Source organism: Myotis lucifugus, unplaced genomic scaffold (assembly GCF_000147115.1).
Source record: "Myotis lucifugus unplaced genomic scaffold, Myoluc2.0 scaffold_49, whole genome shotgun sequence".
Classification (NCBI taxonomy): domain Eukaryota; kingdom Metazoa; phylum Chordata; class Mammalia; order Chiroptera; family Vespertilionidae; genus Myotis; species Myotis lucifugus.
In genome coordinates this window covers 4,147,044-4,174,740 of record NW_005871097.1, presented here as the reverse complement: position 1 = coordinate 4,174,740, position 27,697 = coordinate 4,147,044, and the positions used below count along the sequence as shown (strand labels likewise).

Below are 27,697 nucleotides of genomic sequence, written 5' to 3'. Positions count from 1 at the left end.
ACTGTATTAAAGGGTCGCAGCATTAGGAAGGTTGAGAACCAATGCTTTAGAGGCTAACAGAGGCTCTTTAAATCGAGAACTGTTTTTTTTTTTTAGCAGACTAGCAACTTAATTTGATGATAGTTGTTTTGTTTTTTTCTGGTCCATAGGTATTTCTACCTCCTGCCCCCTTGGGCATGTACTGTTTGTCTCTTTTTTTGTTTGTTTCCTCATTCTTAAATATTTATCTTTTAAGTATCTAACATTCCCCACCTATAGTTAATAGGAGGTCCCTTAACTAAGCTTTGATTTGCTGCTTATGACACAGTAGTTGGCAAAATTAGTTTGTTCTGAGTGTGCTAGTACCTCCAGTTCATGGGATCAAGGGTGGGGGGAACCAGTTGCTTTGGAATACTTTTTATTACCTGGAGTAATAGGAGTTGCTCATTCCGAAAGAGTAGAAAAGTCAAGTGCATCAGGTTTTAAAAGCGGCATTTATTGATTGAAAATAAATGTGCAGATAGGCTCTCTGTAGCATGGAATCCACATTATTTTTTAATGAACTTGAAGTATATGAAGACTCCTTATATCTTCCATTTATCTTGTGTGTGCTTTTAACAATCACCACATTCAAATGGAGGTGAATTTTCAACGTTACTGAAAAAAGACCTTAGAATTTTTCCTTCAGCAACTCTCCATAGTTTGACAAGCTTTTGGGAAGAGATAGATAAAAACACACTACAATAGTGTACATTGAACATTTATTACAACTAATTGGCGATGTGATGAAGACAATGCACACATGGCCTGAATATTGGTCACAATCACAAGAAAGCTTAATCCAGCCCAGCAAATACAAATGAAAGTGTAAACCGTGAAGATGTGTTTACATATGGAGTATGTATAAAAGTGACATTGAAATAGCTCTTTAAAATATAGGGCCTACTAATGCCATTTTACCTCATTCAGCTCTCACTTTTATATGAAAGATGGTATGCTTATATTTTTATAAGATTTCTCATAACTATTTCTCATTGCTATTGAAGGGCAGGAAGCTCCCTAAAGTTTATAGCACTTCTAAGTAGCAGGAAGCAATAAAGGAGGGCAAAATAAATTTGGCTGCAACAAGCACCCCAGAAGGAACCTTAGTGCTTTAAATGACATAGTCAACACTTTGTGAAGAGAGTAACATTTTCCATAAGAATCTGTCATGAAGAATTCCTGGCAAGTCAACATTCTATTTTATTTTGGGGCATCCAAATCCAACTAAGTGACTTAATGATTATGACCACAAAATTTGTCTCAGGAGTCAAATGTTCGTTGGCCTTAAAAATAATATGCTCACCATTATCAAACAATCAATCTCTTCTTCATCCCAGGTTTGGAATGCCAAAGAATTTTCAGTGTAAAACGGTATAATTCCAATTTAGTCTATGTGTATTCCCTTTGTTTTTAGGTATGTAGTTTCCAAATAGGGTCTTTGGTATAAATTTGATGTTTTTATTTTAAAGTTTCAACATAGTTTTCATTCATTTGATATGTGGTATGTCAATTCCCTTTATTCTCATATATACTGGGAGTGCACTGGCTTTGGGCTTCGTAAGTTTCCTTTGCCAAAGACAGTAATTAATAAATGTATTTAACCTGATTGTCATTTTCTTAAGATATCCAATTAAGAGAAACAGACGTATAAACCTTAAAATACCCAGGTACCTTTCTTTTTCTCTATCATTCTAATTCATGTAAGTCCCTTAAGTTATCAATTGATTAACCAAAATTCCCTTTAAAAAAAATTGTGTAGGCCTGAATGAAGCAGCTTAGTGAAACAGTAATACTGACAAGACATCTTACACCATTAGCTAACATGGACATGAAGGCAGTGACCATCTACAGTGTGTGAAATGCCACAAGAAGTCATCAACAAGGGAGGAGAATTATGTCAGTCCAATCTCTTCAAGAACACTACGTGGGGTTTCAGCTTCCTGTGGAGGGAAAATGTGAGACTCTGGTAAGCAGATGTGGGGTGGCTTGAGAATGTGAAACTGACATAAGACTTGCAATTTTCAGAGAAGGAGGAAAGCAGTTCAGTGGTATGGGCGTGTTCTGTGAGCCAGTGGTTATTTAGGGTTTTGTATCCCATACATTGGAAGCCACAGAATATTTTCAGCATGCATATTATATATATATATATATATATATATATATATATATATATATATATATATATATATAAAATTTTTAAATCTTGTTGAAAGTATTACATTGATTACTGATCAATAATTGCTGTAACACGAAAAGCAGTCAAACCCATTGGCAATTTAAGAAATCATTGCTACCGAATTATCTATCTACAGGAAAGGTAAGTTATCCTAGTGTTAAAATTTAACCCCCCGCCCCCTAAATAAAAAGCAGGGGAAAACCTGAGTTCTCCCAATTCTTCACATAATTTTGGTTTCCATGCTTTGGGGGGGGGGGATGTCACATGTATTTATAGAAATGTCTTCCTCTCAGAGTTTTTACTCAGTTTTTCACTTCAACTGACCCCAGCAGAGCTTCAGAAACTCACCTCCTCAAACCTCCCCAGGGCAACCAGACTTCAGTGGAGGCAACATACACACAAAGAATGCTCTGGGATAAAAGGCAGTTTTATCATATGTAACAACCAATACTCATTTTTAAACATCAAAGGAAGACAAAGCCGGCATATCTAGAAAAAAATTATTTAAAAAATTCCCAAAGTGGCTGATTTTGCACTTCACGAAATATAAAGGGACCAAGTAGATCAAATTTCAGTATTACTCGCAACAATTTTATAATTAAAAAGCATAGTATATTTTCATGAAGGATAGCAATGTAATTTTTAGTATCCAATAATAAATTACTTACTTTTGCATCCTAATTGTGGTACAGCACAAAATAAAGAAAAAAATATATTAAATCATAAATCCATATATTAGATGGTATGTAAAACACTACATGGAATAATCTTAACTAAATTACACTTAAACTCCATGGTCTGTTGCCTTATTGGGAAAGCAAGGATCAATAATACTTACCTTTATGTGTAGAGATTAAGGGAGATAAGTTTTAGTGCCTGATTTACAGGAAGTGCTAAACATCTGTTAGCTGATAGCTTACACAGTTGAAATCTAAATGAAGGTACTTATCATTCAGTAGCAAACGAAGCACTATAAACCAACTCTATATGAAGTTCATATGATGACCTTTAGTATGTTTGTATATTAATGAAAAAAATGGGTAAAAATCAGCTTTGGTAAAAACGATTATTTTTTATGAAGTATTTTTGCTCCTCCAAAATTGAACCTCAACCTAACCACACTACAGAACTAAATATGAAAGATAAGAAAAGTTAAACATCGCCAAAAGGTTACAAGCAGCAAAATACAGAATGGGGGGAATTTTACAGCATTGGTGACTCAGTTAACAAGAAGGTAACGAGGAAGAAAGCAGAGGAGTCATTAAAAACTGAGACATAAGAGACATCAGCTAGATACAATGTGGGCCTTGTTGGAATCTGGTTCTAACAAACCAATTATAAAAATACATTTTTCAGGCTATGAGATTGACACAATACCTGCTGAGCTAGGGAGGCAGCTTGTTTTTCAGATAATTGGGAAAAAATGAACCAGGAATACGATATTAGGAATTACCTTTAATCTTATGGGGTGTGGTACTTATCTTTTAGGGATACATACTTTAGTTTCAAAGATGATAAGATGTCTAGGGCTTGCTCTAAAATACTGAGGCAAAATGGGGTGGTGGTGGCTGATGAAATAAGTAATCAGAGTATTCTGCTGATGGTTATTGAAGTTGAGCAATGTGTACATGAGGGTTCCTAGTACTATTCTATTTGCATGTCTCAACTTTCATGATATAGCTTTTAAAGAAAATCCAATGGAAATTATGTAACACTCCCAAAGAGTGATATAAGCCAATCTCTTTCATTTTTAATATTTAGCATTAAACATAAAATGCACTGAATCACATACACAGTAAAATGAAACAATTTAAAAATAATTTTCATTAAAAGGGTGCCTACATTCAGTTCTGTAGTTACCCATGTAAAAATGTCCCTCATCCTAATTCCCTGGAGCTGGCCAGATTTCCCCTGTGTGCTCACTGCCTGCAATCTTATATAGCATTTCCCAATGAGAACCATGTTGCATATCAAATATACATAAAATATTTGTCCTTTCTAAAGGGCCTAGATTCAAAGAATTATTTGCATATTTTATTCCTTTGAGATTTGACAGGTAGTATATTAGAGTTTCTTTCAAATTGTGTTTAGAATAAAAAAATATAATTTTCACATGTTCACATTGAAATTGTAGCTCAAAATTACCGAGAAAAATTATTTCTGAAGAGTCAAATTCATAAAAACATAGAAGTAGAATGGTGGTTACCAAAGTTTGGGGGAAGAGGGAAATGAGGAGTTGTTTAATGGGTACAGAGTTTCAGTTATGCAAAATGAAAAATTTCTGGAGATCTATCACAACAATGTAAATATGCTTAACATTACTGAACTGTATACTTAACAATGGTTAAGCTGGTAAATTCTGTTACGTGTTTTTTTTTTTACCACAATTAAAAGAAATTAGCTGGAAAAACAAATGTAAAATACATTATCAAAAGGAATGGAGAAGAAAAAAGTCATTCACATGAGACAAAGTACATGCAATACTTTTATTTTAGACATGCAAGGAAAGCTATTTCAGAATCTACTATTTAAAGCAAGCCGCTGTATACAGAAAACAAAAGAAGCAACATATTGTTATAGCTCAGCACACAACATCCAGGGCAAACAGGCATGAGACAATGCATATTTATGCATCATTAAAACCAGATAAATAATACATTGCAGGGTGGGATGGAGGGGAAAATGGAAATGAAAGACCAATGTTTCCCAGTGCTTTCAATGTATAATGCTAAATTTCTCATTTGATAGCCCATCTAGGTGCCATGGTAATGGTAAGAACTGATCTGCATGCCTGCCTGATACACATTTTCATGGTCTTCCTTTAGCGGTAAACCAGTTTGAGCATCTTTTGAATTTACTGTTTAATGATAGCTTACTTAACTCAGGCTTTGAACTCTCTAGGTATAAACAATGAATTATTTGGTACTTTCCTTTTGTAATAAAGTATGTTGCATGTTTTATTGAAAGTATAAACAATAATGATCAATATTAAGAAACATAAAACCATAGTTAATAAATCATAAGAATTTTAAATGAAGACTATATGATAAAACCACAACTATTCAAATATAAGTATTTAAACTGAATATTCAAATTAGACTATATATACTTAGTATTAATGCTCTGAAAGGGTTACTTACTATTAAATAGATATTGCAGATCAGATTTTCTGACATAGCTTTTTCTGTTTAGTTTTTAAAGGGATTGTTTGATCTTCAATAAATGTGGCATTACAAATTTCTTAAAAACTGTGTGTTTTACCTTAAATTATGTCACAGTACAGATTTTACTTTCTTGTATTTCTGAATACTTTTATGTGATACATTAAACACATTAGGTCATATAGACTGTAATACAGTTACACTAAATATAGGGTTTTTTTTCCACATTTGAACACCAAGCCACACTATATATTATGGCACTGATTATTTGGACCTAGCATTTCAGCTGTATTTTCTTTGGTAAACATTGTAATGATTGCTAGGTTTTCTTCTTAACAAGATTAATCACAAATGGCTCACAAATGACATGGATGTGTTTAAGATGAAATATTACTAAAACATTCATAGGTCACATTTTTTTTCAAGAAGAAATTAAACCAGCTGCAAGCAGGAATAAGCTACATCAAGATCACATAAAGAATGAAAATAAAACAGAAAAGAGGAACAAAGTTACAATTGTAAAGGTGTTGATTTGAAACATTCTATTATTATAAGATGGTCACCAAGCTGAGGATATTTTCTTTCATAAGTATATCAGCTCTCTATTTCCTCTGTAAGAGTCTGCATACACGTCGAGTAGTCATTTAGTACACTGGGACATTAAAATATTCATGACGTGGCTACAAAAGAAATGCATATGTTCTTATACACAGTATACAAACTGACAGACACAATCAGATTTCTAGAAGGTTTAGTGCACAGTAAAGAAAAGTTAAATTTTTGATTTTGTTCTTTGGTTTATAGCTGAATATTTTAACTACTAAACAATGTCCAGGAGTTCACACTCATCTTTTAATTTTACTATATATATAGATCTATCTATCTATAGATATAGATATATAATCAAAATGACCTACATCCTACAGAATCCTAAAATATTTTCAGTCTAAGTCATCTGGTCAATGCTGAGTTAACTGAAAATGCAAGTATCTACTCCCTCCCACCAGTACATTCAAGCTCATCAGGATTTCATTCCACTAAGTCAAAGAATTTAAACCCTTAATGAAAATCATCACATCCTAAGGTGACCATAAACACTTTTGTAGACCCTAAAGGAAAATCTTTCCCAAGAAAAAGTAGAAAAGTAGTCACCCATCTGTATTTTAAGTAGCAATGGAGGTTTTAACGGTTCACTTAGCTTAAAAAAACAAAAACATCCAAAGACTAGGCCTTTGAGATTAAGGATATATTACTTTTAAAACAATCCTTTAAAGAAATCTCCAAACAGATCTGTTAAATGTCTATGCCTACAAATGTATGTAAAAAGATGTTTCTCACAGGTAACCTGAGGTGAGGTTTTAAACTGACCTTATAGTGTCCGGAGATGGATTTCTAGAGACGCCAAGAACCTCCTGAAACTAGAGGCAAAATTATGTGCAGATTTTTCTGAGAAGAGGAACCTTGGCCCTTCAGACTCCTTGGGATTATACCCCCACCAATATACTTGTGACTCAAAAAAAGTTTAAAACTCTTATATGAGTGCTTTAAAAATATCCTCATTTTAATATTTCTTCAACTTGGCACTTTGAAATGTTAGGCTACAAAGTCATGCAAATTGTTCCAGTAAAGTATGTAATAGATCCCTTACAAAATAACCATTAAATACAAAAGTATCTGAAGAGAAAAGCTAGTTAAATTTTAATCCTCAGATAATTCCTAAATAGTTTAAAGAGATAACTGCCCTTTCCCCCCCCCCACTCAGAATAGATTATACTGAAATGAAACAGCTTAAAATAATAATAATAATAAGTTAAACCCCCAAATGCTTCCTTTTCTTCTGGAAGCTCTCATTTTCCCAAGGGAATTCTATATCTGTATCAATAGCATTAGTGAGTCACAGTATTTAATAATACTTTTTGCCAATGAACCTCTTTGAGTATTCTCTGTGTGAAAAAAAATAATGATGGATCATTACAAGAGCAAAATTCCCTAATATCCGTTAAATTAAATAATTGGGACTATCCCTTGGGATTTAATGTAATTAGACTTTTCAGATAATGCTAAAATATAAATAACGAACTTATCATTGCAAACTGAATTATATATCCTACTACATTTTGATGCATGTCAGTACTCCAGCACGTATTCTAGTATGCTTTCTTACACCCCATGAAACTCTTGCTGTGATACACATTCATTCTGTTTTCTGGAGAGAGAACAAGAAAAGTTTAAGTCTGTCAAATAACCTTTCACCTAAATAATACCAATGATTTTGAGTACTTATATTATAGCTTTTAATCTATGTTTTCTCTCTTAATTTTATATCATGGAGCGCTTATGCCATTAAAAGGAAAGTAAGTTTTTCCAAATAGGGCTGAGTATACAGCCATTCCTCTCCAGAGGAGACTTACTATGAAAGAGAACAAATAATTCTATAGGAACATTTCTCAAAGGTGACAGACCTTTCACTACCTTTAGGAAAGGGTTGGTGATAAACCAAACTATCTTTTATAGCCAATGATCCAGATTATTTTACTTAAACAAGAAATTAGCATTCATCAACTGTGAAGAATAGTCTTCATAGAAAGAAAACCTTGTTTATTGGAAAAACATCCTTTGAGAAAAGAAACCCTAAATAATGTATTCTTTTACCACATTTAAGTTGCTATAACATATTTTAAATAACTTCCCATTTAGACTGTGAGGGTCTGAAAATGTGCTATAAACAAATGTCTTAATGACCATTTAAGGTTGATTTTTAACAATGATAGGTATGTCCATTACTAACCAAGGATTAAACATGACTCCAGTATCCTAGGCCCTTGTACCACCAGTACCTCTTAGGAGCTATGGAACACTTATATTTAGAATTAGGGAGGGTGAGAGTAAACGCTGCCTTAACATACAAGGGACCCTGTGCAGAATTAGACCTACTATCTTCTACTTCTCAGCAAACTGAATTTCTTAATACGCTAAAACATCAGTGATGTAGATTATGTGGGAACAGAGGCCAGAATGAAAATAGAAAAAGTTTTAATCCAGTTGTATTACACAAATACAAATAAAAAATTGCCCTTAGTACAGATTCTTGGAGACCGATTTTTTGAATAAAGATTGGGCACTTATTTTCAATTTGAAATGGGCCTTCAATCCTGGGCAATCCTTACGCTCATCACTGATTTGCTCCCCATTAAGTTTATTCCCAAACCTCAACATTTCCCTCAAGCTTTCTGCCTCTTTCTTCTCTCCACAGTCCCCAGCAGCTCTCCACTAGCTGATGTAGCTTCTCAATGCCAAGAAAATGACAACACTCTCAGTTTCACTCAACCAACTCGTGAGGAAAAAAGCAATCTACAGCTTTCCCACATTATCTGCTCAAGAAAGGAGGAAAAACTGGACTTGCCCAAGACCAGTGCTCGATTCCATTCCCATTCACCCTCCCAATATACGTTTCCCTTTATTCTATTCCTGTTTTTCATCAGTCTCTGCATTAGCTCCTTTTCCTTAGTATACATATGTTCAACTCTCCTCCATACTAAGAATAATCTTTTTCTCACCCCCCTACAAAAAGGACCAGATGGAGTGGGAAGTGTAGGATAACAAACATTGAGAGGAATTAAGTTACACCTGTTCTCAAAACCACCCATGTTCCTTAAAAAAGACAAACCCATTACCTTAAAATTCCCCAGACATTCACCATACAAGGCTGATGATGCAAAGTAAAGTGATCTGGGAAAACTACAATGAAAACTGGCAAGCTAGCAATTATCTGAAGGCTTAAGGCTTGTTGAAATGAGAATTGCTAAAGTAAACTAGTGGTATTGAATCCAAAAATGAAAACCTAATCTCTGATTTTCTCTTTCTAGTAACAATGTAGTCAATGAGAAAATAATTTACATTTAATGAAAATAAATAAGTGTAATTTGAAATCACATTTCTACTCCCCTTTTTCTTGCAAATGGGCATCATTTATTCCTTGCATTATAAAGTGATATCCTTTGTCCTTCATGTTCTAGAATACAGAAGTCCTTTACTTCAATGAGTAGTAATACTTCTCACTGAATTCTGTAGCAAAGTCCTTACTCCCAAATCTAGAACCCTATTCCCTGTGCTGAAGAACAAAGGGCCAAAGGACCAGAGAGTATCCAAACTCACTAAGATCTATTTTTAACAATGAATAAAAAGAAGCACTTTTTAAAGTACCTTTTAGATGACAGGGTGCACAGTGCTCATGGTGTCAGTGTTATTTCACAACCAGTTGTGAGGCATTAGGAAAATCAAGTGATTTTTTTACATTAAGTAAGTAATGGGTGGTAAGAGCAATAATTGCTCCAGATGGTATCTAAAATGGTAGAGTACACAAATGCTTCACTTTACATGCTGAAACTTTCTTTCTAGCAAATTCTACTCTTAAGTTTTACCTAATGGATCAACACAATGTATACTCTTCCATTCACACAGAATTTTGTCATTTAAAAAATAATAAAATATTTTATACTTATAATGTACTTATAATACCTGCTTATTTTACAGTTCTAGGGAAAGGGGGGGGAAGCTCAAACATTTTCAGAGTTAATACCATTAAGTTAATGTTCTGCTCCTAAATCTTCTCTCACTGGATATCCCTTGAGTATCTTTTCCATAACATTACATAGAAACTGATCTCATTTCTTTTATAGTCAGATAACAGTTTCATGTATGGTCATCCTGTAATTTTCTTAACCTGTTTCCCATTGATGGACATTTGTGTATGTTCCAAAGGCTTAATGTTAAAGTGACCATGTGTCTTGGTGAATTTGTACATTTGTGTATTGGTGTATTTGTATATTTCTGTTGGATAAAATTCCTTGAAGTATAACTGATGTGTCAAAAGGTATATACATTTAACCATTAACAGAGATCACCAAACTAATTCTCCAAAATGGAATACAAGTTTAAGTGCTCACAAGCAACAAACAAGAGGGTCTCTCTCATCTCTGCCAATCCAAGAAGAAACAAACCAAAAGTAGGTCTAACTTATATTTTAATTTATATTCTCTTAGCAAAAGGACCGTTTGTGTCTTTTCACCTATGATTGACTTATTCATAGGTACTGCTGTCTTTTTCTATTGTGTTGTTGATCTATTTCTATTATATTTGTCTTAATTTTTGTCTTAAAAATAATGATGGAGATAACTTAATTACATCTCTATAAACCCTGCTCTAAAACCTGTTAGTGATACATTACTTTCTCTGGCAGTTAACTGTACTTTAAAATTTTTTTAAAGCAGATTAACTTAGCAAATATAACTTTAGACTATATGGAAAGTTTGACACATATTTTAGGGTAATTGTGTTTGTCTTGTTCTTGCATTTGGATCATAACTTGAAATGTGCTAAATTTAATCAGGATTTTCCAAAAAACGATTTCTTGGAGTCACTGAATTTTAAACTCTAAGTATCTTTACTAAGTAAGTTCTTTAAGGCTAATTGGGTATAAAAAAACACACAAAAAGTCTATATGCAAGCCTATATGTGCTAATTCTGATCATTTAACTATTCCTCCTTTAAGAAATTATCAAATCCCTAATGTGGATGGCAAAATGAGCAGACTCTAACTGCCTGGAGGGTATATTCAATTCTGTTTCCAGGTAAAACTCAATTACCTTAATAGATGTTAACAGATTTGGTGGGTGTTGGGGGAAATTAAATTATGTAGTGACATCGTACAAGCTTTGCTGTGGGCACGTGCTGAACGCAACCATAGGTTATCTCCCCAGTACTGGTTATCGAGTAAAGTAATTTTGGTGAATCACAGAGGTGATTTTTCCAGGAATTTACATGTTCTTAAGGATATTTGTCCTCCTCTCATAATATTTAGGGTTTTTGTTTTCTTTCTTGCTCCTTCTACCTTTTGATTCATTTCTATTTAGTCATTTATACTCTGGACTATATACAGGGTAGGGCAAAAGTAGGTTTATAGTTGTAAGCACACAAAACACAGAGTTTATTCTTGTATTATTATTAAATATTGTATTATTTTCCATGAAACAACTATAAACCTACTTTTATCCCACCCTGAATTATATTGAAAAGATGTAGCAGTCTTTAATGTAATCGCAACCTACAAATGGAACCTTTAAATATTCTATGGTGTTAAATTAAGCCAGGATTTCTCAACCAGGATTTCAGCACCATTGACACTTGAGGCCAGGTAATTCCTTGTTCTGGGAGGGCTATCCTTGTCACTGTTGGATGCTTAGCAGCATCTTTGGTCTTAACCTACCAGATGCCAGTAGCACCCCCACCACCAGTTGTGACAATCAAAACTGTGTCCAGACATTGCCCAATGTCCCCCGAGGAGGCACAATTGCCCATCTCTCCATCTGAGAACTACTGAGTTAATCTAATTATCTCTGGTTGGTGAGTAAGTTTGTGTTCTATTGTGTTTGCCTGTATTTGTTAATTTTCCTACAATGGGAATTTTTTAAAAACAGCAACAGAGGAAACAATAGAAGAAAATAAAAAGAATGTGTCAGTAGGACAAAAAAGAACTCAAACCCTAAAATTTTTCAGAAAGCACATTTTAAAGAAAAAAAATCATCACCAATAGCTAGTAATATGCTTTTTTGCAGGCCCCAACCCTAGGGCTCATGCAATCAATTTAGTAAATCAGGATCAGCACTAAAAAAGGGAATAGAATAGAAAATGTGAGATCACAAAATAAAAAATAAGAGTATAATATTTAACAAAAGTTTTTCCAGTTTATTTGTATGTAACTAGTGTGATATAAAATGTATTTATTACTGTGGGTTGTCAAGTACTTTTGAAAATCAGGTTTATGGTTACTGAATATTTTAAGTTATCCAACTTTTCATTATTACAAATAACCCAGAGTAGCAAGAGTTGGCTTGAAATGAGTTAAAATCAAACAGTGGGGGAAGGGTGTCCTCAAAATTCTGAAAAGCAGACAAATACAGAGAGCTCAAAAACACACAAACATGGAGCAAAATGACTGCAACGTGAAAACAAGTGACCAAGCACATTGGACAAATTGTTCCTTATAAACTATAAAGTGACAGGCAAGATTTGTTCGCCCTTCTGATTTTTCTGTATCTGCCCTTCTGTATTTTCCATTTTAAGGATTAATGTAATCACATCTCACTTATACAGAATTTGTTCTAGCAGACCAATGACGTTTATCTATAAAAAATTAAAATATGGCCCTGGCCAGGTGGCTTAGTTGATTAGAACGTTGTCCTGTACACCAAAAAGGTTGCGGGTTCAATTCCAGGTCAAGGCATATACCTGTCTCTTTCTCTCTCTCTCTTCCTCCCCCTCCCCTTTTCTCTCTCTCTCTGAAATCAGTTTAAAAAACCAATATATCCTATGGTGAGAATTAAAAAAGAAAATTAAAATATGCTAGCATAAAAGACTACAGCCTGGCCCTAGCCAGTTTGGCTCAGTGGATAGAGCACTGGCCTGTGGACTGAAAGGTCCCGGGTTCAATTCCGGTTAAGGGCACATGCCCAGGTTGCAGGCTCAATCCCCAGTAGGAGGCAGCCGACAAATGATTCTCTCTCATCACTGATGTTTCTATCTCTCTCTCCCTCTCCCTTCCTCTCTGAAATCAATAAAAATATATTTTAAAAAAACAAAAGACTACAGCCTGGCTAAATTTTAACCCAATTTAAAAGAAAAAGACTTAGGCTTAAAGGTTTTAACATAAACAGTGGTAATTGTAAAGGATTTATAGGAGTTTGTCTAAATAGATTTACATCAAAATGCTTTTTCCTGCTAAATGATATTATATATATTTGAAAGCATCTATCTGTTTTTAAAACAATGTAAGATTCTTGAGTTTCAATAGCATGCCAAAATATTCTTAATTAGTAAAGTTTTAATTAAAAAAACCCAAACTTTGTATTAAAAGACAATGTTATTAAATCCTTCCAGAAGTACTTATTAAAATAATTTTAAATTACAAAAGATTTATTTTTTTAAAGAAATCACTTTTTCTTAATGCATTCTAACAGATTACTACTTCCACAAAAATATCGCATAGTACTAAAATATATCATGCAGCCCCAGCACTAGTTTCCATAGAGCACCACTTTCTAGACAGGCAGGTTAATAACTGCAAATCCAATAAATCTATTCATAAAGTGGATCATCTCTAAGTAGAAGCAAATTCATGAGAGTAATGCTTGCTTTTGGTACCTCACTTATTTTCATTTCTCAGGTTGTTTCAGTGAGAAACAATACCAACAGCAAACAAAGCTCAAAAGGAAACCCCCACAAATTTCAAAACGATGCTGTTAGTATAAAAAAGAAAGATTGATACATCTCAAAAAGCACTGATCAACACCATCATGCATCTACTGCTGAGGGTTAAAGCCCAATGCCCAGTAGTTAAGTTTGGATCTTCACGGATCAAGCAAGGACTTGGTATCATCTCGCGTGCAACAGTCTTTGCATAACACTCCATTTTATCCATGCCACAAAAATGGTAAATTTAGTAGTTACCAATAAATAAGTTGGGGGTCAAAGGGACTAAAGTCTTAGACTGCTCTTTATCATAAGATATCCTCAGACAAACCTCCCCATTCTTCATTCTGGCTCTATAAAATTAAGGAGCAAAGAAAAACTGTTAAGTGCCTTACTTTACAAAGAAAATGCACTCTATATTCCCTTTGTTATACGTTAATAAAATGAATCCAACTGTACCACTCCCCCTCTCAACCCCCCTAAAAAGTCTAGCTTAAAATAGATATTTAATTGGTATGTGTAGGGGGGAGAAATGTTCAAAGTACAGGGGGAAAAAAAGAATGTCAATTTAGTAATCTCAGCATGTTGCATTTTAATTTTTTAAAAATCTAGTTAAGTACCAGTGGCATGTTAAGAAAACATATTTTAAATTCCAACAGTCAAGCATTAAAAATTGGATAATGGACAAAATTTTCTGGGCTTTACCTCCAAATCTAATTATGTATTCATAAAACCGAATACCAAAAGGAATAAACACAGTTCAGTCTAGAATTGTCAAAAGTAAAACCCTTGTTTACCGAGTAATTAAGTAAAATAAAAAAGGTATCTTTATTACTTAATCGCAATGTCTGATATGTTAGCAATTATCAGAGTACACATTTAAGTTCTCAATATTAACTATAATATGCTAATTGAAAATCTACTTTATCCACTACTGTCTACCCTGTTTACCTACAGAAGGACTACCTAAATAAACGAAGGACTACCTAAACAAACTATATGACATTTACATATTGGGTAAAAAGGAAACTTTAAAGAAATTGTTCTAAAGAAAATAAACATAATTAAGGATAGAAATGTATATTTCACAAATTAAAAAGGACTAAAATCAAAATCATTTTCTGATTTGCATATATCTTTAAGCCATCTTTGGTGTTTAAAAATAATTAATTTAAGTAAAAAAAACCTGACACCAAACAGAAAAATCACAATATAGTTGACCCTTGAACAACCACCTACTGTGTGTGTGGCGGGGGGTGGTGGTGTTAGGGCCACCAACACCATGCAGTTGAAAATGTCTTAATGTACTATCACTTTTGACTCCCCCAAGAACTCAAGATGTCCCTTAGTATCCTTGGGGGATTGGTTCCAGGATCCCTCGTGGATACCAAACTCTGAGGACAGTCAAGTCCTCTACATAAAATGATGTAGATCAATGCATACAGTTGGTCCTCCACACCCAGGGACTCCCAATGGAGGAATAGAGGCATTTATTGGAAAAAAAAATTCGCATATAAGTGGACCTGCAAAATTCAAACCCGTGTTGTTCAGGGTTAGTTTTACATGAAAAACTAGGTTAAAAATCAATTACTTAAAACGTTTACAAATTTACGGCTGCATTTAAGGCTGTCTTTACAGCTATAAACTAAATGAATACTACACCCCAAATTATAAGACCAAAAAAGCTACTTTAGATCTATGTGTTCTGATGAATGTAACAAGAAATGATCTGAAATATATGATTTATATCTAGTATATATCCAATTTTAAAATTCCAACTATTAATAATTTGGAAAATGAAATTTCCAGTCCAAAAAGTAAAAGATGGCATTGGACATCTACTCTGTTCACTACAGAGAAATGTCCAGAAGCATGATGAATTTTTAAAATAATATTACTGAGGAACACAGAAGTTGGTATTTAAAACAGAATGTTTAAAATATACATACCATGACAATACACAAATGGGGGCTAGGGGGAATGACAAGAGCACAGTGGTTAAGACTTCACACAGCTCTGGAGTCTAGGATACCTGGGTTTGGAATCCTGGTTTTGCCAGCTGCTACCTAGGACTAGTTACTGGACCCAATGAGCCTCTACTTCATTTGTTGCAAAGGCTCTCATGACTCTCAGGGCATCCTGAGGATTAGTATAGGATGCCTCATATTTAAGTGCTCAATAAGCATTAGCTATCATCTTACTTCTCTTTTGTTGTCATGGTGTCCATATAAAAATGTTTTTAGCAGTTTGTGGAATGATTTTTCTCATCTTATTCCACCAGCTATGATATGAACAAAATTTTCAAATATTCTTCCAGAAATGTAAACATGTATCATGTATCAACATATAAATGAATCCATTTCAGGAAACAAGCAAGCATCTGTCACCTCTAGATTTCATGTGACAGTATGTTGGTGAATAACCTGAATAACAGGTTAACCCGTTAACCTGAGGCCTTACTCCCCAAGCTATATAGACTGTAGCTTGGCTTCATAATGGTCTTAACCTGCAATGTATTATAACTCACTCTAACTTCATAATAGACCAGCCACCTTCTGCCTTCCCAAAAACTGAATGGCAAAATTAAGAAAAACGATTCACTCAGACCATTGAATAGAAAATGTCTTAATGTACTATCACTTTTGTTTATGTACCAAAAAAATGTAAACATAGTTATAGATGAGAAATAGAGCCAACGTTCTCTTCTAAAGACAAGAGACTTTGTTATTTTTTTAAAACTAGGGTGAGATGAATAAGAAAATTTTACACAGGACTATAGTCATACTATGATGTCTCTCCATTCCTACTTTCCCCAATTGAAGATATAAAAATACTACTTCAAAAAGGGAGACATTACTTACTACTCTAATACTTCAATAGGGGAGAGACACACACACTCACATACATTCTCTCACAAATAAATATGGACCTGTAATAACTTTTTTTATCAGCTAGTACATTACTTACAATACATGCTATAAAGTAAAGTTAGCATATTTGTCATACTCTAAAGTCTAGCAATTTCCCAGTACAGTTTTAAAAAATCCAGACACAAGGAGATATCAATACCCTAAAAAAAAAAACTCTCCAGAAAAAAACCCCATTAAAATTAAAAGTTTAACTTCAATAACTTTAGAAATGTTTTAAGGCAAATATAATTAATCAGGAAATGAACTTGGAGGAAATACCAGGATCTGATAGAACAGACTATAGTTCCATAATAATGAAATATGAAAGTGATCAAGGGAAGGGACAAATATAGAAAATCTCCAATTATTGATTCTGGTTCTGACCTAATTTTTAGAAAAGTCTGATCTGTGAACAGCAAAATAATGAGTACTAACCCTAAAACCAACTTAACAAGAGTAGACTATGAGCTTGCAATCAGCACACCTGATGTTAAAAAAATTCTCCCCAATGACATGTTTGCAATCAATTAATAAACCACCGTAGCAAACTGTACACATGTGGAAGAGGAGCTATGCTCATTTCACTACTGAATAGTGAATGGCATCAGGGCAGCTAATAAAATGCTTCACTTTTGCAGGTATCTTAACCACTGTCTTGGTAACTCAAGATCACTAAATGTATAATGCATTGTCTCATATTTTATATATGTGTGGCCCAGATGATGTCATCCCAACTTTGAGCAATTTCCACAACTGACATAGTCAGTGACTGATGCAGAGGGATTATAGAGGTCAATGGTTAAGAAGTTATAATGGAGAAAAAGAGATTTACCCTTCTGTTACAACAGAAGTTCTAAAAAATTGGATTTAAACAAAACATATGAATAAACAAAACGAAAAGTCCCATACATATAGAGAACAAGTTGGTGGTTACTGTAATGAAAACATGCTACATTTGTTATATTGAGTAGTCCCTTCTTCTTATGCTATAAACTTTGTTTGATTAAAACCACAATTATCACTAAAGCATAATTCAACTTGGTACCTGAATTAAGGTATCATTAAGTTTTTAGGAAAAGGTAGCCTTATCTATGAAATTTTAAACTTCAGAAATCAAAGGTACAGAAGTATCAACTACACAGTTAACCCAGAACAACTGTAGAAATTAGAACGGGAAGGAGGTTTATTAATGGCTCTAGTGATATGAAGGCAAGATAAGAATGCAGTAGCTTGACAGAACATGTATTGTTATCTAAGAGCAAAGAAAAGTACTTTTCAGTTTGTTTTCCTAACACAAAACTATAGGGTTCTACAAAAAGTAATTATAACACTATGGTTTGCTTGGCTACATTTGCACTTAATGGACATGAGGTGAAAAGATGAAATTTGGAATGAAAATGCCATAATCTCAGTCAACTCCTGATTATCTACATTAATGAGAAAAGGGGTTATCTTAAGTAATTCAAAACAATGGATGGAGAGTTCTCAAATTACTGTTAATATCTGATGAATCTTTTCCCTTCTTAGTCTGTCCTTTAAAGGTTTAGACTCTAGTTTTTTGAGGTCCAAAACTGGCCATCAATATGACCGACCATTTTCAAAGTAAATGATCCATCCATAGATAATGGAGTTGACATGACTGACATATTCCAATCAATAAACTGCACACGGACACTGCATGCCGAGCATGCTTCAGAGTAATTTCTGAAACTGTGTAAGAATGAGAGATGACTGACACTTCCTAACAAAAGCAAAACATGCTAGTGTCTAGAGAACTCCCAGCTTACCTCCTGCAGCAGATCGGCCTGCTCGATTGCCTTAAGGACATTTTTCTTAGATGTTTCCTGAACTTCCCCTCCCAAAAGAAACTCATCCAAAATAAAATAAGCCTTCTCGAAATTAAAGATGATATCAAGCTCACACACCTGAAAAACAAAACAAACAAAAAATTATAATAAAGCAAAAGATAAGTATAGAGAATAAAATCTGACCAGAGTGAATCCATCTAAGTTCTTTCTAAAAATGGCAATCTTGTTAACTAAGCATCATTGATTTAGTCAGTTTAATTTTCAAATCTCAAGTACTTGAAAACACAATGCCTACATGCTAAGTCAGACCAACTCTGCATGGGCAACTTTTCTACTCATAAAAGCTGATCTTTGCAAATACCCATTTCCTGAGTAATGTGATTATAACTGCCAACAAAATCTAAATTCTTCACTAAGCACTTCTATATATTACTCTTTGCAGTTGGACTCCTTTCTATTTCACTATTTTAAACCTCATTCTTACCATCATAATTAAATGAATAGGTCTGTGGGGTCAAGCAATTTTGGCAGTTAACTGATTGACTAGGCACACTGACAAAAAAGAGTCTTTCTTTCTCTCTCCCACAGTTACTTTCAAAGAATCAGAATCCCCAAGACAATCAAACTTGTTATAGAAAAGATTAAAGAAATAAAACTATGGCATTCAATTCCTTAAAACAAAATGCTACTCACACTGCCAAAATACTTGTCAAGTAATTCCACGTAACGATGAATTATTTCCAGGGTAATTAGCTCATTGTCCTGATCCTCAATAGCACAGCAAAAATACAGACTAGCGTATCTGTAACAAAAACAAATGTGAAAAAAAATTTACCCTATAATCATGGTTCCTAAATATATTTTCATATCCTATTGTGAAAGACCCCATGTTTATACAGCTTATTTCCTCTTTTACAATAGTACAGATTAGTTTTTTCCTAGATTACAAATGTAATAAATGCCTAAGAGAAAATCTGAAAAGTATAGGCAAGCAAAAAAAGAAAATAATAATAATCATTCAATCACACAATCTAGAAAGAGTATTTTGCTCTTCTGCCTTTCAGGCTCCTTTCTATGTAGATACTAAAGCATAACTGACCCAGGTTGTTCTGAAGTGAAATTAATTTTAAAACAAAATGCACTTCATGACTAATTCAAACTACAAGTAAACAGGAAAGAATATAAACTCTCCAACTGAAGGACTTACTGGTATTGTCAATGTGAAAACAATGTTCTGGAATGTTTTATTAAAGTGTAATATACACAGAGAGAAGAACCCAAGTCATAAATGTATAGCTTAATGAGTTTTCAAAGTGAACCTGCCCGTGTACCAGCGCCCAGATCAAGAAACAGATTACTGAACCCCGTCTCCTAGCTTCTCTAGGTCATAACCTCCCACCCCCATGGGTAACTACCATCTTGGCTTCTAACAGCATAAATTATTTTTAAAAAGGAAGTTTCTAGTATTGTGCAATAAACCCCAAGAAAAGAACAACAGTTCCAAGTTATTATAGAACTTAGACAAAAAGAAGAGGAAACTGAGACCTCGCCTCAATTTTTCCAAGTTCTACCCTGTTGAATTGAAGTCTAGGTTATTCTCCCTTGAAGGAATAAGGTTGATAAACTCATATTCTCCTCCAAATTAGCATTTTAATGGTTATACTTAACCCAAGAAAGCCAAAACTTATTAACATACAATCCTTCAAGGCATATCAAATGACCAAGTCCTTTGAGGAGGATTAAAAGAGCATTTTCAAATGGTTTAAGTGTATTTAAGGGCTTTACAAAAAAACAAACCTAAGACATTCTGAACAAATTTCAGTTGAGATTGTGATTTTCGCTGAGTAGCATTTAAGTGATTTTTAGAAAACACAATGGGCAATTTACTGCTCAAAGCAGTAATGCAAATATATAAATGAGCACAATCTCCATTCAATGAATTCCTGCTCTTCAGTGTGAGAATAACTATTTACATAACAACATACTAATTTCAATATTATCAAAAACATCTCATCTTACTTGATCTTTCCAACAGCAAGCGTCATCATCGTTGATTACAGAAGACAAAAAAAAAAAAGTCCAAGAATACAGGACCTGATAAATGGTTGTACTGGGACAAGAAATCTGATCTTCAGACCTTAACTCCAGGCACTTTTCCATCTACCACACCAACATCCCTTGTCATACACGGCATGACTTTTTGCCATATTCATTCTATCTGACTTCTACATCTAGTCATTTATTTAAAATAGGGTAGGAGGCATTTGAATGTGTTCATTTATTATCAAGAAGGACATAAGAGGGCACCACCTCCAACTTGAACAAAGAAGCTTCTCCCTCTTTTTCCCAGCACTAACCTGTGTTTGTTTATCTGTTTAAAATGCAATGGGATATTATAACTCTCCATCCTCCTGAATCCATGCTCACCAAATAGAGTTTTGAATTTGGGGAAGTTGATACAAAAGACACATTAAGATGCCCTGACTTAAGAAAACTAAAGATTAAAGGAACTGATATTAAAAATGCTAGATTGAAAACCAGACATAACTAGCTAACATGAACAGAGTGCTAAATGATTCCATTAGAATTTACTACTAGTTTCGGGCAAAATTTTTAATTATAAGATTTTTTAACTTAAATCAGTCTAATTTAAGCTTAAAAATATACACATTTTTGCCCCCCCCCCCACCACCAGGATGCAAAAATCAACAGTGACAGTGCAATATTTAAGTTAATACAATGGAAGTATTTGTCCAAAAGAACTTTTAAAACTAAATTTCATCTGGTAATACCCTATAGCTACCAATATGTTAACAGTAGATAGGAATTCAAAACAAAACAAATCCAAATCAAATCCACAACTAACTGAAGTTTTCATTGTATTCAGTTGCGAATAAAATAGCAGCCATCGTTTTACACCATGTACTAATGGTATCAACTTCATTAGAAATAATCTGTCTAGTTTGTGGATAATAAGAACAGTTACCTTCTGTCGAAAGGATGTGAGCTTTTCAAACTTAGTTCTTTTTCACTTGCCATAATTTCCCAATAAAATAAACAGCTCCAGCTCCCTATGTGACTATGTCTTCCATGAAGCCATTATACAGCCACTTACAGGTATAATCTTTAGAACATTCTATAGTTTCAAAAGGCGTTTAAAGTCTCAAGAATGCATAGTTGTTATTTTTGTTTCTTCCTTTTGTCTTGTTTGCTTCAATATATCCATTGCATCAAATGGACTCAATGAAAAGATTTTTTTCAATGTTACTGTTACGTAATCTAATGCTTGCACAGTCCTTGCTCCATAACCACCGTATTGCCTCTTTACTTACAAATCAACAGCATTTTAACACTAGTCAATTCTAAATATTTACTTCTAATATTTCTAAAATATCACCAGACGGATGCGTCTTAAGCACCAACCAGTAATATTAAACACAAACACACACACAAAAAAAAACACCTCCACAACACATTATCTAATGTTTGCTCTTGCTCAGAATGGTAAAAGAGCAACCAAATTAAATGAATTCTTTATTGTAGGTGAGCATCTAGTTATCAGGATTATAAGAAGGTACTTCTTTCCGGAAAGCTTAGGGGAGAAAGAGAAACATAATAATAACGGGTAACATTCATTGAGTCCTCATATTTTACCATTTTAATCCTCACAAAAACCCTTCCAGAGATACCATTATTACTTTTATTACTTGCATTTAAGAGACCCAGGCTTAATTGAGCAACCTTCCCAGGAACAGTGATTTGACTCCAGAGCCCAAGTTTTATATTAAAAACTATAGCCAGGAACTGTATTAAATAAAGTAACCCAGCACCTGGCAAAAATTAAGACATATTCAGAGCAATATTTTAACAGATTTGAAGAGAGATCAAAATTGCTATAGTGATTTAGTAAAAGATTACTAAGAGAACCTGAAGTGTACTCCCTATTTTTAGAAATGGCTTTAAAAAATTGAACAATGAGCTCATTTTGTTCTCTTAGTGAATATTTGTAAGTCTGAATCTGAAGTAAAATTAATAATAGACTAGTAAGAAGAAACGTATGTTTAGTTATTTTTAGCGAGTGGATTAAGGCTTACTCTAATTACTGGCACTCAGAGAGCATCTGAAAGTGCCTATTCTTACATTCAAAACACATGACTTCTCCGCAGTCAGCTAAATATCAGCTGATGGTGGGTGAATGTAACTAAATAAACTGTTCTCGGTACCCACGGTGTCATTAAAATTCTTTTGTTAGTAAAGAAAATCAATACAGTGCTCTTCGAGGAATTCTCAAGTTAGTAATTTGGAGACGCATTATTTTTTAGTTTTAAGACTTTAATCCAGTGCCTCTTCCATAACATGCTGCACAAAATAGGAATTTAAAAAAGCATAGTATTCTGTCTTCAAAAGATCTCAAGAGCATTTATTATAGAGATGAGGAAACGAAGGCCAAAGACTGGTTCAAAGTCACAAAACTGGCTAAAGGCACAAGCGGAATAGAACTCAAGCCCCCAGACTTTCAGTAGGTTTTTTCAGCTATACTAATTTTATCCTTACTTCTTTCCCACCGCTCCCTCCCGACAGGGAGAATTGTTATGCAAAATGCTCAGAAGGGATAAAGTGGAGGAGACTACTTGAGGAAGGAAGACAGACAGCTAAGTGCTAGTTCAGAATTTCTCTGGAGCTAAGTGGTAATTCTTTTGCCTGAAAGGTCTTCTCTTCCAGCTGGACTAGGGACAAATAATCACCTGTTTATGTGAACCAATAAATATGTCCTTAGTACAATAGGTGTTTTCAGTATGCATAGAAAAACGGATTAAATTTAACTTTTGTATGTACATTTTATCTTGATAAAGCCTTAAGTGCACCTTTTATTTATAGGAGCTTGATGCAAGTATCAGAGTCAGGTTACATTTCCCTTTATAGCCTTTAAAAGAAACGTCAGTGGCTCAACATGGGTAGGCTGAATACTGCATGTAAGAACACCAACTAGTGCTTTTCATCCTTCTGTTTAACAGGCCATTTCCTTCCGCTGCAGGAATCTCCATTCCTGGGATTCATTCCCTTGCTGGTATTTTCCTCCTCCACACGGGGGACTCCTTCCCCTATCTAGAAATAAGCTTAAGTCTCCTATCTTTTTAAAAATCCTGTCCCCCACTCCTATGTCTGTGGTTGGTTACCACCTCTTCTGTCCTTCAGAGCAAAGCTCCCCAAATAATCTATACTTACTGTTTAAATGTCTTCACCTCTTCCCCCCTTTTTTGGAGAGTTCTGTCTCTTGTATTCCATTGAAAATGTTCCCACAAAGGGCATTGTATGAAATGCTCACTGTAAAATCTAATAGTCTTTCTTTACTGTAATTGAACTTTATGCAACATTTGGCACCAGTGACTCTCTCCTCTTCACCATGTTACTGACCCTATGCTTACCCTCTCCCCCTTTTCCTCCTACTTGAATGTTGGTGATCTAACATATTATGCCGAATTACCCCCCAGACTTCCATGCCTATGCCTACTCCAAGAAAACTAGGCATCTCCAAATGGGAGTCACACAGGCATCTCAAAGTCAACTTATCTACCACCTCACCATTCAGCCTGTCAGTGGAACCAGAAATGTGGAATCCCTCCATTTCCCCCCTTCTTTCGCTGCCCTCCCACCGTCTAGCAGTGACCAAGTCTTAAATTTACCTGGGTAACAGCTCTTTCCACCTGCTGAGCACACAGCAAGAGGTCTTCTTTCAGGGACTCATTATAATTCGGTCTCCAAACAGATCTCCCCTCAGGTTCCAGTCTCAGTCCTTCCCCCCCACCCCATTCTCTGATTACGAAGAGCAAATCTTTTTTGATCACTGGTCAAATCCTTTGCCTCCAAGCTTAAGATTTGAGCTGTAGCCCCTATGTCAGTCACTAACTAGCATATGACCTTGGACAAGTCACTTCTCCCAAATCCTCATTTAAAAAAAATAAAATTGAAGTTTGATCAACAGTAGTAGTTTTCAAACTCAGGAACCATCTATACAGAGGGTAGAGGCCAAGTGAGCAGGGGTACAGGATCCCAGTCTTTATTCCACAAGAGCACCTCCACTTCCATTTGTTTCATTTAAGGCTCTATCCTTGGGGCAAAAAGCTTTTTCTTTAATCATATGAAAAGTAATATAATTTATATGTCAAGTTACCTCAATTTAAAAAAATCACTTAACTAGATATTCTAAGACATTTCCCAGCTCTAAAATGCTATGACTTTTCTCAACAAGTAGTAAATCGAACACTGAATATAAAATCACCCAAAGATGACTAAATTCATTTTATTGGAGAAAGGGGTCTACAGTATTTTTTAAATTCTCAATGTCCTATAATCTCCCTTACTTCCTCCTCTATTTCCCCCACAATATGTACCATCCACACTTGGAGTGGAATACAGGAAAGCTGCGATAAAACCCAGATTTCTCTTCAACCCTCCTCGTAGTCCATATTGTTAGTTCTCTACACATTCCCCCATAGAAGAGAATTTTTCACATGCAGCAACCCTTGTATCTTAAAAACAGTAAATTATTCCTAAGGGTAAAGAAATAGGGGGAAAAAAACAAAATAATTATATTTCTTTTAACATGATTAGAACAATCTTGAGAAATTTATTTTCATATACTTAGAATTTCAGCTGCTAATAAAAATATATGCATTTTTTAAAAAGATAAGTGTTAAAAATTTTTACTCTATTCTTGGCGAAATTATCAGATCTAATCACACCTCTACCACAGCAACAAGTATACATCAAATCAATAAACACTACTAATAGATCCTGTATATACACAAAATTTTTAAACATTTATAGGACTCGAATGGTCTATGTATTCAAGGTGTTTAAAAATGAATAAGATTCTAAAAGTCAGATGAAAGGCATGTCAATTATCAGTCTTTATAGATAGAAGAGGGAGAAAATGCTTATCTAAATTCAGAGAATTACTCACAATTTAAAATACTGATTCTATTTCCCCCTGCAAAGGGATGAATTCATTGAATTTTTCTAAAAAAGATGATTAAGACTTTAATTATATAATTAGTTTTAAAACAACTTCCCTGATTTTATCATGTTAGCCTGGGTAATAAAAACAAGTTATTTTTTTAAAAATACAAAGCTTTAACTTAAAACCTTTTTCATCTAAATCTTTGTTAATTGTTCTCTCTCAAAAGTCTGCAATTTCCAGATTACAAATGACCAACGTTTGATTCTGCTTTCCCCTTTCTGAAAAATAAAAATTATACCTCTTGTAAACAATCTTCAGATCTCGCCACTCAAGAAAGCTGCACATTTTAGGCTTCCGTGCTAAAACGGTTTGAACAAGTTCTCTTGTGATCTTTTTCTTCTCTTTGTCTGATAGTGGGACATACCATTTCTGCAGCCGAAGCTTTCCCTGACGACTAAAAAGCAACATAAACTGCATCTGTTAAGATAAATAGAATCAAAATTACATGCAATACTTTGATTCAATAAAGTTAAGATTAAGATGACATGTTTCACAGAGAAGCTTGGTGGACAGGGAGTTTAACTGATGAATGATTAGTAGCCATCAATATTTCTATGCCAGTTAAAATAGCCAGAAATTCTTGTAGAAATATATTCCCACCAAATGCAGAGCTCCCCACCCCACCCTGTTCCACTTAGTTTTGGAGTCTGCAGAACAAAAAGAAAAACAGGCATTAAGTTGAAGTGAAAATGTTGTGGTAGAAGAAAGACAATTCTTGCAATTTACGAAACTATTGTCTATCTGTGCTATACATTCCACCCTCTCTATATGCATCAAAAGAGAACTGTTAACATCAACTGGGTTAGGTACATTTGAAAGAAACGGAAGACCTACTATTTTTCACCCTTAGGCTGTTCTTGTTCCAGGATGAATTACTTGTAGGCAGGCTGCTATCACTTAGAATGCTTTCTTCAGTTTATGCTTACATATTTTATTTTATTTATTTTTATTTTTCAATTACAGTTTACATTCAATATTATTTTTATGCTTACATATTTTAAACAGATCTAAAATATTAACCCAAAATATCCCATAAACACACGTTTTCCTTAATAAAAGCCTAATTTTATGTATCCCTTCTCATCTCACTTTTTAAAAATTCCAACATAAATATGCACACAATAAAGTGGTAATGTATTATGAAAAAGAACATAAACCTTTGAAAAGCCCTAATAATGTACATTCAAAAACATTATACAAAATACTTCATTTAAAAATTTTAAAAATAGCATTTACAGATGGAGTGGATGCTGAATTCCAGTGTATTTTACATATACTATGTTGTATATATTTATTTGGAATATGCAAATCTGTTGATTAGTCTACATGTTTAATTTTCAAGAAAAACTTCTTGTAATTCAACTGATCTTAAGTATAAACAAATAAGCATTGTTTCTACAAAGGTAATTTAAAGGTAGAATTCAGACAGGTATTTTTATTTCTTTTCACTATTCTAAGTTCCTTTAATAGTGTTACTGCAAGTAAGATTCCAGCCTGATTCTTAATATTCGCCACACCATCTTGAATTTGAACATGGGGTGGGAGAATTTACACAACCAATTTAGAATAAAATGGGTCCTAAATTTTGCTCAGAAATTATTGTCGCTTTTTGTACTAATCCAAACACGCATCAGCAAGATACTTAGAAAGGTATGATGCAGCAATTTAACTTTATTAAAGTTAAAATTGGCTAACTGCGCCTCACTTAAAACACTTCACTGGCACAAAATTAACGAACAGTATTTGTGGTATCAAAGTGCCTCCCATTCGAGTCCTGTTAAGATAGCGGCGTTCGAAGAGGACAGCAAGTACAGCATCAACTGGACAACGTTTAATGCAAGCCCATTACCAGAACTTGGGAGAGAACAGACCGGTATTCCAGGATCTTGGTGGCCCGGAGGGGTGGGGGTTTGCTTGCGAACGGAGTAAAGGGCTTCAAGGCTGTCTGTACCAGGGTTCTATATCCCCCTCCCTAACACTTTATAGGACGAAGAAATAATTCACTCTTTAAAATAAATGATGTGCGGATACGGGACGAACAGCAAGACGCAACTATTTTCTCCCTCTTGTTAAAAACAATGCTTTGATTTTGCCGCCAAGCACAGGGGCACCTCAATTCCTCGAGACTGCTATGAAAAACAACGGGCTCCGCCACGGAGCAGGCTCGGGGCCAGCGGTCCTCTGTCCGGCCGCCTCCGATGCTTCCCCACGGGGCCCGCACTCCATCACCGATCGCGCCCCGGCGAGTTGACAGGCAAGGAGCGGGCAGACAATGGCATCCGCCGCCGCGCAGGGGGCGCCAAGGGTCCTCGATCGCCGCCACCCCCGGCCGCGGCCCCGAAATGCCCCGCAAA

The 27,697-nt window shown here is 34.6% G+C and overlaps 1 protein-coding gene across 6 annotated transcripts; it reads right to left on the bottom strand.

Moving 5' to 3' along the window:
* Positions 1 to 454: 454 nt before the first annotated feature.
* On the bottom strand, positions 455 to 26,279 carry AP1S2 (adaptor related protein complex 1 sigma 2 subunit). Of its 6 annotated transcripts, none has more exons than XM_006088572.3 (6): positions 26,178 to 26,279; positions 25,582 to 25,760; positions 19,016 to 19,124; positions 18,302 to 18,439; positions 2,866 to 2,874; positions 455 to 1,961 (listed from the first exon to the last, which is right to left on the bottom strand). In XM_006088572.3, the coding sequence occupies exons 2-6, from the start codon at positions 25,758 to 25,760 to the stop codon at positions 1,914 to 1,916; spliced, it is 483 nt and encodes a 160-aa protein (XP_006088634.1). In that variant the 5' UTR covers positions 26,178 to 26,279; the 3' UTR covers positions 455 to 1,913. The 6 variants fall into 6 exon arrangements, with proteins under 6 accessions (XP_006088634.1, XP_023609468.1, XP_006088633.2 ...); XM_006088571.3 differs by lacking the exons at positions 455 to 1,961; positions 2,866 to 2,874 and adding exons at positions 4,670 to 6,038; positions 6,727 to 6,776 and having other exon boundaries at positions 26,178 to 26,276; XM_023753700.1 differs by lacking the exon at positions 2,866 to 2,874 and having other exon boundaries at positions 26,178 to 26,274.
* Positions 26,280 to 27,697: the final 1,418 nt, after the last annotated feature.